This window comes from Megascapheus bottae, chromosome 26 (genome assembly GCF_031878675.1).
Source record: "Megascapheus bottae isolate mThoBot1 chromosome 26, mThoBot2.hap1, whole genome shotgun sequence".
Classification (NCBI taxonomy): Eukaryota; Metazoa; Chordata; class Mammalia; order Rodentia; family Geomyidae; genus Megascapheus; species Megascapheus bottae.
In genome coordinates this window covers 1,138,877-1,151,034 of record NC_143534.1, presented here as the reverse complement: position 1 = coordinate 1,151,034, position 12,158 = coordinate 1,138,877, and the positions used below count along the sequence as shown (strand labels likewise).

The 12,158-nt window shown below is 60.0% G+C and overlaps 1 protein-coding gene across 1 annotated transcript in view; it reads left to right on the top strand.

Annotated features, from left to right (window-relative positions):
- Pcnx2 (pecanex 2) overlaps positions 1–12,158 on the top strand; it is a 57,234-nt gene that overhangs the window by 38,209 nt on the left and 6,867 nt on the right. The window contains exons 23-30 of the mRNA XM_090318749.1: positions 854–983; positions 5,200–5,258; positions 6,247–6,462; positions 7,885–8,135; positions 9,091–9,324; positions 9,959–10,080; positions 11,070–11,214; positions 11,790–12,020. Coding sequence (XP_090174875.1) covers positions 854–983; positions 5,200–5,258; positions 6,247–6,462; positions 7,885–8,135; positions 9,091–9,324; positions 9,959–10,080; positions 11,070–11,214; positions 11,790–12,020 — 1,388 coding nt within the window. The remainder of the gene's footprint in view (positions 1–853; positions 984–5,199; positions 5,259–6,246; positions 6,463–7,884; positions 8,136–9,090; positions 9,325–9,958; positions 10,081–11,069; positions 11,215–11,789; positions 12,021–12,158) is intronic.

Below are 12,158 nucleotides of genomic sequence, written 5' to 3'. Positions count from 1 at the left end.
GGAGTACCAGCGCTCTGAGTGTGTGTGGAGCCTGCGGGAGACTGCTGTTTCTGGTAATTAGACACACACCGCACACCGACCCCGCCATGCAGCCTTCCGAGCGTCCGTGATGGCTTTTCCTCTTTTAGTGATGAGTGCTGATGTTCCAGCCCTTCTCCCCTGGGTTGGACCCTTTGGGAGGTGCTGGTCTGGGCCCCCGGGGTCTCTGTGAGGAGGGGAAGTGCCGGGGCCAGCCGGCAGCAAACCAGGGTTCGCGGATTGGGATTCCTGAAATAGGGGCAAGGACTAGGAAAAAATAGAAGAGAGACAAACAGATGGAGTTCGGGAGGACTACAGCCCAAGTCAGCAGTCCAAGAAGGCTGTGAGCTCCAGACTGCCGCCTAAGACTCTGTCTTGTTTATTTTTAGTTCCGACTTTAAATACTCTTCTTAAAACTAGGGAACTGCCAGAGGCTACATTCATACAAAATAGTAAACAAATCACATACAGGATAAATGAGAAAGGATTAACATTGCTTAAAGTCATCATGATAAGAACTGATTGACATTGCTTAAAGTCATCCTGATAAGAACTGATTGACATTGCTTAAAGTCATCCTGATAAGAGTTACTTCCTTGTGTATACAGTTGTGTAGGTCCAAGGTCAGGTCCAAGGTCATTGACCCCACAGTCGGTCCCCAACAGGGAAGGAAGCTGGCAGGAGGCCTCTCAGGCTCTGTATTTCCAGTCTATGTGCAAGGTCCAGGGCCCGTCTGCCCGTGCGTGAGCATGGAGCAGGGGCTTCCTGGCCAGTGTGGAGGCACGCTCGGGCCCCTTGAGGGGATGCATCTGTTTGCCTTGACTCTGCCTCTCAGACTCGGCCATGCTTTTCTTCCAGGCGCTGGCCACGGCAGTCTTCTCCACTCCTTTGAGCCCATTTCTGGGGAGCGTCATTTTCCTCACCTCCTATGTCAGGCCAGTGAAATTCTGGGAGAAAAACTACAAGTAAGAGATAAATCAGCGCTGACGGCCCTGGCGGGGTCCAGGCATGCAGCTTCTCCGTCTGGTTGCAGGGCTTGAGGCAGAGCTGGCCTGGGGTAGATCTGATCTCTGGGTAGATCTGGGCTAGGGTAGATCTGATCTCCAGGTAGATCTGGGCTAGGGTAGATCTGATCTCCTGGTAGATCTGGCCTGGGGTAGATCTGATCTCCAGGTAGATCTGGGCTAGGGTAGATCTGATCTCCTGGTAGATCTGGCCTGGGGTAGATCTGATCTCCAGGTAGATCTGGCCTGGGGTAGATCTGATCTGCGGGTAGATCTGGGCTAGGGTAGATCTGATCTCTGGGTAGATCTGGGCTGGGGTAGATCTGATCTCCGGGTAGATCTGGGCTGGGGTAGATCTGATCTCCGGGTAGATCTGGCCTGGGGTAGATCTGATCTCCGGGTAGATCTGGCCTGGGGTAGATCTGATCTCCGGGTAGATCTGGACTGGGGTAGATCTGATCTGCGGGTAGATCTGGGCTGGGGTAGATCTGATCTCCGGGTAGATCTGGGCTCCAGTGAACTTCCCAGCCCATCCACTCCGCGCCTGGCATGGAGGCGCTGGAGGAAGGTGGAGGATAGTGAATGGAGGTGGGGAGCAGCCCAGGGCTCTGGGTCCTGGGGGCTTTCCGCAGGTGACCCAGAGGGACGGCCTGGCCATGAGTCCTGACATTGGCAGCACGTCTGCTCCCAGGCCAGGCTTCCCCGGGTCCACCCTCTGTCCTGTCACCATGTCAGCGTCTCGCCACTCCGTGCACAGTGGAAGGCAGGGCTCACGGTGCCCTGGCATTAGTCGGTATGGGCAGGCTGTCATTTTCTTCCACAGCGGCAGGCCGATGGTGCTTGGGGGAGCAGTGGCTGGCTCTGTGGCCACGTGGCTTACAGGTCCAGGCTAGGACAGGGGCAAGGGTCCATAGAGCGAGTCCCAGGCTCCTCACAGACTGTCAGGGGACACTCGGGCCCAGGCTGCCTGAGGACGTCTGAGCTCCGGGTCAGATCCCAGCCATCACGCAGGACCCACAGCACTCCTGCTCTCAAACTCTTAAGACGAGTTCTCCGTTCCTTTCTCGCCGAGCCCCTCTGGGGGCGGTGCTCTTCCGCCTGTGCCTGCAGAGGCTTCATCACTGTAAGCCTAGCTGTAAGCCATTCAGAGAAGGTGCCTGCCATCTCTGCACCTGAGCCCAGGACGTCCGGTGGAGCCTCTTCCACCGAGGCCGGCCACACCCCCTCTGCAGCAATCCCGGGTCTGTGTCGGAATGCCGCTTCCGTGGAGAAGTGACACGATGCACTTGGCCCATGCTGCTGCCGCTGTGTGCAGGTGGTGAACCAGCCCGGTGCCCGGCCCAGGCAGGGCCAGACACTGGCGGCCTGGGAGGAGCCGCTGTGGAGACAGCTCCAGGCCAGGGCCCCGTGGAGGAGCCGCAGAGGGCTGGGGCTCAGGTCACACCCGGGAGCTTGTTACTCATTTTGGGCTCCACTTCTGTTTTGCCTAGCAGTGGACAGATTGAAAAGTGCAGAGTGGCGAGGTGGCCTCGGGGCTGGTGAAGGATTGGGGTGAAGGGGGGGCAGCAGGGACAGCAGGAGGGCAGAGCGGTGGTTGGGGGGATGGAGATGGGACCAGTGCGTTCTAAGCAAAGGAAGGCCGGCAGCACAGCCGGCGCCATGGCACGCTTCTCGCTGCCTGGCTGGGATCTACTGAGCAGCTCCAGGTGTCTGGGAAGGGAAGACTGTCTTGCCAAGCCTGCAACTAAGCAAGGCCGAGGTTGTCACGGCCTCGTGGTGGTGGCTCTCCTGCCTGCTTGCCATGGTCATGGAGGACTCGGGACGCCCGGGTCTTGTGCAGTCTTGTTGTATGAGGGATCTAACCCTGCTTCCCTGGGGGCAGAGCCCTTGTCCAGCTCTGAGCTTGCTGGAGGCCTTCGGGCCCCCTGGGAGCAGAGGGACACGGACTCCAGTGGTTTCCTTGTCTATTATTCAGGAAGCCATCTTCCACCATCCCAAGCACGGGCTGTCTCCATACATTGCCGCCTCGCCTCTGTGCAGATCAGGCAAGCGGTCATGCAGGTGAAAAATGACATGAGGATAGTCTTGAACATGAGAGGGAGGGGAAGTGCCCTCCATGTGCATTCAGCACAGGGGAGCTGAGGGCGCTTGAGACCCAGAAGAGGTAAGGGGACAGCAGAGGAGACAGTGCCCGTGTGCACGCGTGCGCACGCGCACACACACACGCACGGCCCAGTGTGCACAAGCCCACACACAGAGTGGAAGACACCATTCCAGGAACGTTGGAAACCCTGTCATTGAATTGAGTTTTTAGTAATGATGTTCTCAGTCTTACCACCCGAGGTAATTCTAGAAAATTGGATGAAATAGATGGAAGAAAACAATCTTTCTTTAATCAAAAATGCCTTGGTGTCTCAGAGCTCCCAAGTCACTGAAGGAACTCAGGCCCCAATCCAGGACCAGTCAAGTACCCGGATCTCCTAGCCAGGCTACCCATGAGCATCCGCCAGGAAAGGGTGGATCTTTAGGAAGGAAGGAAGGAAGGGGCCAGTGCCAGCAAGGCACCCTCTGCCCTCGCGCCATGCCAGCCTGACAGCTAGGCCACCGTGAGTCCTTGGGAAATAACTTTCCTGGCAGAGCAGCCTCAGAACATGGCAGAGCCAGCACCACTAGCTTTGCAAGGTCTCACAGGGCTGTCAGAGGCGCAGGCGGGGCCGGCGGGGGGGGGGGGGGGGGCAGACACCGGGCCCAGGTGCCGCTGTCCGTGGACAGAACCCGCTGTCCGTGGACAGAACAGCCTTCCCCTCCCAATCACACGCTGCCCGGCTTCCCACCCCAGCCAGCCAGAGTCCCTGACCAGTGCAGGACTCAGCCTTCCACAGCTGGCGTGGGCTGGAAAGGGGATCGGAAGTGACACCAGAGAGAAAACGACTGGGAAATGATCAGTGGCTCGAGAACCCACAGGGAGAGCAGATGTTTGAGGGAGGGAGTGGTGGGGGCAGGCAGCCAGCGGGGATAGGGAGCTCTCCTCACCCCCCTCCGCCCCCCATGCTCTGCCACCTGCGCTCTGTGCTGACAGAGCCAGAGGGGCTTCAAGGCCACTGGGCCTCCCCAGAGAGGCCTGGGGGTCCCTGGCCGTGCCTGGACGCACATGTCCACAGGCATAGCAACTCTGACAGGCACACGTGGGGGTCACCTGTGGTGTGCGCCCTAACATCTGCACGTGTCTCTGGAGATGCGGACCGGAGCCCACAGTCCTCCCCCGAACAACAGACTTGATGTTATGTGACAGGACAGCAGAGCCACAATCCAATTACTGAGCTAATTAGCACCTGCGCAGGGTCGGTGGGGAATTCTCGGGAGGGCAGCCCTGAGCAGGGGGGGCCACCTCCGAGAGCCCAGAGCCTGGAGCTGGACTGACCCCTTCTTACCACGCTCCCTTGAGGAGAGGCATTGGGGTTCACAGAGCTTCCACGAGGCTTTGAGTTCTCCAAGGAGGGAGACAAATGGCCTTCTCCCCTCCCAGTCCCACTCTCAGACCTGTCTGTCCCTGGGGTGAGATTAAGGCTCCATGTGGGAGCCCAGGGGCCCGCGTGGGTTGCAGCCTGAGCCTTTTCAAAGGACAGGCTTCCAAGCACTCTGAAGAGGGGAAGCACGCGGAAGGAACACAGAACCAGAGACCCTGATCCAGAGCAGAGGTCGGGAGCCCCCCAAGCAGGATGGATGCTCACTGAGCTGGGGGAACAGGAGGGAGCAGAGAGGGAGGGGAGCAGTGGGTGGGGCGGGGAGTGAAAGCTGAGGGATGAGAGTGAGCAGGGGCGGGTGTGGGAGGGAGGGCAGGAAGATTAGGGGTGGGGTGGGCATGCGGAGGGCGTGGACACGGGAAGATGGGGGGGTGGCTGGAGCCTAGAGCGCTAGGGAAGGGCAGGAGAGGGCAAGGCCCGCAGCGAGTCCCGTCCGCGTGAACTCTGTTCTGTGTTAATTATATTTTCTCATGTGTTCGGGTTTTTGGGTGGCAGTGGGGTTTGAACTCAGGGCTTTGCACTCACCTCCCCCCCTTTCACACCGTCCTCCCCTCTCCCCTCCTCTTCCCACTGGGTCACCAGCCTCTCCCTGGTGCCAATCCCGCTCTAGCAGGCAGGACAGCTCTGACCTTTTACCTCTGTGGCCCTCCTAGAACAAGACACGTGGACAACTCCAACACGAGACTGGCCGTGCAGATGGAACGCGACCCAGGTGAGCCCCCGGCTCGGTGGAGCCCCGGAGGGACTGCCAGCTCCTGGGTGGTGAGCAGGCAAAGTAGCACAAATCAGCGGCTGAGCCCCGGGGGGATTTGGCTGTGAAGAACTGACGAGGGCTTGTCCAGGCTGAGCGAGTCTGCTGGGCCATTTTACTGGCGCACAGACAGTAAACGCAGGGGTTGTTCCCGAGAAGGGTGTCTGTGGAGGCAAACCCCGTGGGGTCCCGGCTCCTCTGGAGACGCCTGTCTGCAGTAGGCTGCGGAAGGCTGGCCTGCTTCACGTTACTTGGCTCTTTCTTTTCCTTTCCACCAGCCATTTCATTTTTTGTTCTCTCTCCTCCTTGCTCTTATCGGAATGCAAATGTCAACTGTACTTTTAAATGAGGTGTTTTTATTGGCCTCACTTTCTCCTCAGTACCTCAGACCCCATCTAGGAAGAGTAGGAATGCTTTGTGCAGACACCTAAGTAAGCCAATGTAAGCTGAAAGTGTACACAACGTACCTAATGTACCAGCCCTGGCTTCGCCTCGCACAGCGACCGTCGTCCCCTTGAGAAGGCAAACGTGGCCAAAGGGCTTCTACTGGACATGTGCTGGTCAAAGGTCACTAAGCCCAACCCCTTTACGTTGATCCCACCTGCATTTAAAGATTCAGAGAGTCAGATTTCTTTCGGGTGGACGCTCGTGCGCAGGCATGGAGGTGGGGGACGGGTGCACGTCTGTGCCACCGTGCCACCGTGGGGCTTGGTGATCCCAGGAGCAGGGGCCAGTCCTGCTTTGCTCTGACTAGAAGGGCCATGCCTTTTCCTAAGTGCCCAGATGCCCCAGGTCACAGCATTGCCTTTGAAGACCTGAATTGCGTTGTCTCATTTCAATGTCAAACAACTTGCGTGGCCAGGCGACAGATGCTTCCCTCACTCATGCCTTCCTTCCGAGGACCTGGCACCTCAGTAATCTTCCGCTGTGGTCTCCATGTTGGCCCCAGGAAGCGACGACAACAACCTCAACTCCATCTTCTACGAGCACCTGACACGGACGCTCCAGGAGTCGCTCTGTGGGGACTTACTCCTCGGCCGGTGGGGAAACTACAGCTCTGGCGATTGCTTCATTTTGGCTTCAGATGACCTCAATGCCTTTGTGCACCTGATTGAAATTGGAAATGGCCTTGTCACCTTCCAGCTCCGAGGGCTGGAGTTCCGAGGTGGGTGCAGGCATCGCCGGGCGTGGGGACTGGGTCTGAGCTGCTAAGATGCCTTGGGAGGGGGCTTGCAGAACTGCCTCTCCTCGGGTCTTCTGATGAGCATAGGCCCAGGTCAGCCTGGGAAATAGAGGCTCCGTCACACGGAAGCCCATCGACTGGCCTATCAGAGCGTGGCTTGATCCCTATGGGAAAACCCAGAGCCCACCTAGGGCTGCCTCTGGTCTAAGGATTCCCTGGACAGCTGGCCTGAGTTCACACCAGCAGCAGTGTCTTCCGGAAAACGCCGGCCAACTGGCCTGGGCCCCTCACGCTCCCGCAGTGCACTGTCTTTGGCCTAGTTTGACCAGGGTTTGGGACAGGGGGACTTTACAGCCCAAAGCCTGGCAGAATCTCAATTGTGCTTTGGCTACAGGAAGAACTCAGTTGACCTAAGATGACTGCTCTGTTCAATCTCTGTAGCACACACTGTGGCGTTCCTGGAGGTCTGTTTACATCTTTAGGTGTTGTCCAAACTTCCTTTCCTTTTCTTTCAGATTCTCTATGTTTCTAAACAGCAGGCTTCATTGGGTTCAAATTTAATATCCTCCCACACAGCCTGGGACAGTGAAAATCTAGACCTGTGAGTCTCTGGCCCACAGCCTGCTGAGGAAGTCAGCAGTAGAAATATGAGCTGTGTGTTCACAGCATGGGCCCCCTCCCTCCATCCCTCCTTCCCTCCTTCCCTCCTTCCTTCCCTCCTTCCTTCCTTCTCTCCTTCTCTCTCTCCCCTCTCTCCCTTCTGTATCTCTCTCTGTCTCTCCGTCTCTCTCTCTCTGTCTCTCCATCTGTCTCTCTGTCTCCATCTGTCTCCGTCTGTCTCTCTGTCTCTTTCCATCTCTCTCTCTGTCTCTCTCTGTGTCTCTGTCTCTGTCTCTCTTACACACACACACACACACACACACACACACACACACACAGACACCCTGTGGCTATGCACATAGGAAGTCAGCAGACGTCCACGTGACGACACCTCTGTAACCTGCCAGACACACTCAGGGCAGACACTCGTGTTCCTGACTTCTAATTAAGAAGTCTCATTTGTCGGAACTAAAGCATCAAAATGCTCCCCAGACTAATTCTTAAACTCAGATTGAGTGCGGCCCCTGCCCGCACTCAGGTCCTGAGGCTGCAGACAGACAGACACGTCGAGGTGCATGCGTGAGCTTTGACGGGAATGGCAGCCGAGTGCCGTGGAGAGCTGGATGGAGACTGCGATCGTGGAGTGGGGTTTGGGCAGTCCTGCACCCGGGCTGCCCTGCGTGCTCTGACCACTGCCCAGCCACGCACACATCGCGGAGAGCAGAGGCCGCACGGGGCGTGCGTGGGCCAGGCGGCCCCGGAGGGCGCGAGCCGCCCTGCTCACCCCAAGCCGTGCCCGGACAGGAACCTACTGCCAGCAGAGGGAGGTGGAGGCCATCATGGAAGGGGAGGAGGACGGAGGCTGCTGCCGCTGCTGGCCGGGCCCTCTGCCCCACCTGCTGTCCTGCCACGCAGCCTTCCGCCTGCGCTGGCTCACCTGGGAGGTGGCCCGCGAGCGCTACGTCCTGGAAGGCTACCGCATCCTGGACAACAGCGCCGCCACCATGCTGCAGGTGTTCGACCTTCGCAGGGCCCTCGTCCGCTTCTACGTCAAGGTGGGGGCTCACGTCCGCGGGGCGTGGGGAGGGCCGCCAGGGGGTCCATTCACGGCCGGAGACCCGTCCAGGGCCAGCCCCAAGGACAGGGCCGGGGAGGGCCCTCTTCAGAGCCCCACGCTGGGCCCGCACCCGGCACGAGAGGTGTGGAGGTGAACGTGGGTCCTGTGGCCACCAGCTCAGGGCTCCGGGCACACAGGGCACCTGCCCGCTTGCCTGCCAGCTCTTGTCTGGGCCCTCCACCCCTCCGAGCTAGCCTCATGTTCACACCTGGGCGACAGAGGGAAGCACAGACAAAACCCCAGAGGCGCAGGCCACAGGCCAGTGTCCCTTCCAGAGGCCCCTGGGAATTGTCCCTTTGGCCAAGCATAGTCACACGCCAGCTGGGAGGGGTCTGAGAAGCCGAGTGAGGACAGATCTGGACAGAATGACCCTGACATCACAGAGGAGGGAGACATGCCTGCCGCTGGCGTCCTCCTCCCCGTCGTGGGGAGACCTGCTCTGTAGGTGACGGCACATGGGAGCCTTTTCTTTTCCCATGTTGGCGTAGCAGGCAGCGGTCTTGGCGGCTCTGAATGACCTCAGGTCTGAAGAGTTGTCTCATTCTTATGATTTTCTTACTGAATAGGCAAATTGAAAAGAAAGCAAACCTTGAAGCAATTCCTTTGCATGGAAGGATATTTTTTACCTTAAAAAAAAAAAAAAAAAAAAAAAGTGGGTCAATTCCTTGCCCTGGATGGAAATGTCTGGAATAAACCCCGACGACTCGAGGTTTTCCCCGGCGTCTTCTGTTTACTGGTGCTCTTGGTATCAAGAAGAGGGATTTCTGCCCAGGCTAATGAGCTCCACTGCTGCTTCTGGAGCTCAGCAAGCCCCGAGCCCGCCTCACGGATCCCCCCATCCCTCCTGAGACCCCTGAGTTCCCACCCTCCTCCTGGCGTCTGCTTCCTCCCAGAGCATCATCTACTACGTGGTGACGTCCCCCAAGCTCCTGTCCTGGGTGAAGAACGAGGCCCTGCTCCAGGCCCTGCAGCCCTTTGCCAAGTGGCATCACATCGAGCGGGACCTGGCCGTGTTCCACGTGAACATCGACGAGGACTTCGTGCCCTGCCTCCAGGGCATCACGCGCGCCAGCTTCTGTGCAGCCTACCTGGAGTGGACTCAGCACTGCGTGGGGAGGAGACTAGAGGTACGTGGGGTGGGCTCGCAGGGCTGCCCCCCGTCTGCCCCAGGGCACACCGCAACCAAAGCAGCCAGGAAACCCACTCAGCACCCTTGGCCAGGAGGGCGCCGTGCCCTCCGGGGCTTGGGGAACGCCCTCAGAGCTGAGGGAGAAGGGCAGCACACTCACAGAAAGCCCCGGGACGCAGTCCTGTGCGTGAAGAGCAGAGTGCAGGACGTGGGGGTGGCAGGGGCTGCCTGAGCAGGCTGGCAGAGATGTTCCAGGGCAGTGAGGCTGGTCTGCGGAGGTGGGCGCCTGCTCTCAGCTGGAAGACGCCCGCACTTCCCGGCTTTCCTGCCCAGCCTGACTCTGGGTAACTCGGGGGCAGTGGTTGGTTTGTGGCCGATCCCCAGGGCCTGACCACAGGTTGCCAGCCCAGAGAACCCGCTCACCACACCCCAGCCTCGCTCCATTCCCACTGCTCACAGAGCCCCAGTGGGAAGAGGCGGGTCCAGCGCCATCCCTCCCTGGTGGGGTGGGATGGGCGGGTTCAGCACATCCCCTCCCAAGGAGCTGGGGGCCAGCCCTTGCTGCTCCAGGCCAAGGGTGCCGTGCCAGCACAGCTGGGCGGGGGAGAACTGACCTCTGTCCTTGCTCTCAGTCTTCCAAGGCCCTGGGCAGCGTGGACAGCGACGAGGACTCGCCTCTGGTGACCCTGTCGTTCGCTCTGTGCATCCTGGGCAGACGTGCCCTGGGGGCCGCAGCCCGCAACGTGGCCAGCAGGTGCCTGGGGGCGGGGTGGCCCGAGGGGCCCCGAGGGGCCCAGCGCCCGGGGGGGGGGGAAGGGGTCATGTCGGCCTAGTCTGCCCTTGCCTCGATTTTTTTTTTTTTTTTTTTGCCAGTCCTGGGATTGAGCTCAGGGCCTGAGCACTGTCCTTGGACTTTCTCAAGGCTAGAGCTCTACCACTTGAGCCTCAGCACCACTTTCAGCTTTTTTGCTATGTATGTGGTACTGAGGAATCAAACCCCGGCCTTTGTGCATGCTAGGCAAGCACTCTACCACTAGGCCACACTCCCAGCCCTCTCAGACTCTTTCTATGAGATCACCCCCTCTGTGCAGAAAGCACTCTAATGCCTTTAAGAACAAAAACCAAATTCCCCTCGGGGGCAGCTTGTTGGCCTGTCACTCAGCAGCGACCCCAAGGCCACAGCCAGGGCCTCTGCAGCTGACTCTGACCGCTCAGCCAAAGTGCTCCGGCCAACTTTGTCACCACCTTCCAATGGCCCAAACAGTGGGCACAGCGCCACTGCATTGGTGTTGGGTCCTGGAGTCGGGAGGCTCTGAGGCCTCCCATCTGTTCCCCGGACATGGGTCCTCTCCCCACCCTCCCTCAGGGTGCCAGCCTGCCGCATGCCCCGTGGGCACAGCCCCTCCGTCTCACCCAGGGCCGGGCTGGGCCATGGCCTCCTCTTCTTTTTAGTTCATTATCATGACACGCGTGTGAAGGTCGTCCCAGCGTGGTCTTTTCTCAGGGAAGGGCCGGCGCTCGGCGGCATTCTCACCTCTTCCATCTCGGGGTTCCTGGTGACTTCCTCCCAAGTGTCACAGCACTCTGGCCCCGGTGTCCACCCTGCCTCCCTTGATTGATTTTCCAGGGCCCCCACGCCTTGCCTCAGGGCCAGCTTCCCCTCCTCCGCAGGACAGCCGGCAGTTAGAAGGGCAGGACTGGCGGCGGGTGGGGCCCGCGCGCGGTCATGGGTCTGTTTTGCAGCCTGGACGCCTTCCTGTCGGGCCTGCACGCCCTCTTCCGCGGGGACGTCCGGGTGGCAGCGCAGGACGAATGGGTGTTCACGGACATGGACCTGCTGCACACAGTGGTGGCTCCCGCCGTCAGGATGGCCCTGAAGCTGCACCAGGTGACGGCCCCTCGCCCCTCTGTCACCTAGCTGGGGTGAACCGGGCCTCAGCACGCCGGGCCTGCGCCCCCTTTTGCTTTAGTTCTGCTTCTGAGGTCGTCTCCCTAATGCCACCAGGCCGCTGGGAACGTGCGGTCTTCCCGCCCCTCACGTGGCTCCCAGCGCCACCCCGCCCAGCCAGGGAAAGGCACTGTCAGCAAAGGTGCACCGGCTCTGGAAGCCAGTCCTCCCTGGCCTGGCCTCTGTACCAGCTCACCCCAGTGCCTGACGAAGCCTCACGTTGTCCCGGTGGTCCCTGACCCCCAGAGCCTGCTGGGAGCAGGCGTCCATCAAGTGTCTCTCTCCAAGACTGCGACATGGCCTAGCCTGGCACAGAGGCCTCAGACCCAAAGACGCTTCCTGTCCAGGCGCCATCGCCACCATCGGCGAGGGCCTGGAGCAGACCACCCAGCCCAAGATGCAGAGAAGGGGGCAGGGGAGGGCACAGCCTTTGAGGCCAGTCCCTGACTGCACAGAGCTGAGCCGGCGGCCCGGCCCGGCCCGGCTGAGCTCACGCTGCCTGGCCCCTCCACCAGGACCAGTTCACCTGCCCGGATGAGTACGAGGACCCAGCCATCCTCTACGAGGCCATCCAGGCCTTTGAGAAGAAGGTGGTGATCTGCCACGAGGGCGACCCAGCGTGGAGGGGCGCCGTGCTGTCCAACAAGCAGGAGCTGCTGACGCTGCGGCGGGTGGCGGCCGAGGGCGTGGACGAGTACAAGGTGGTCATGCTGCACAGGGGCCTCCTGAGCTTCAAGGTGATCAAGGTGAGTCCGTCCTGCGCCCGTGCGGCAGCCCGGGGCCCTGGGAAGTCCCCACCCGGCAGTGGAGAGCTGAGCCTGGCTCTGTCCCGGGGGTGGTGACCCTCACCTGGAGTCCAGACCCATGGTCAGCCATCAGTGCCT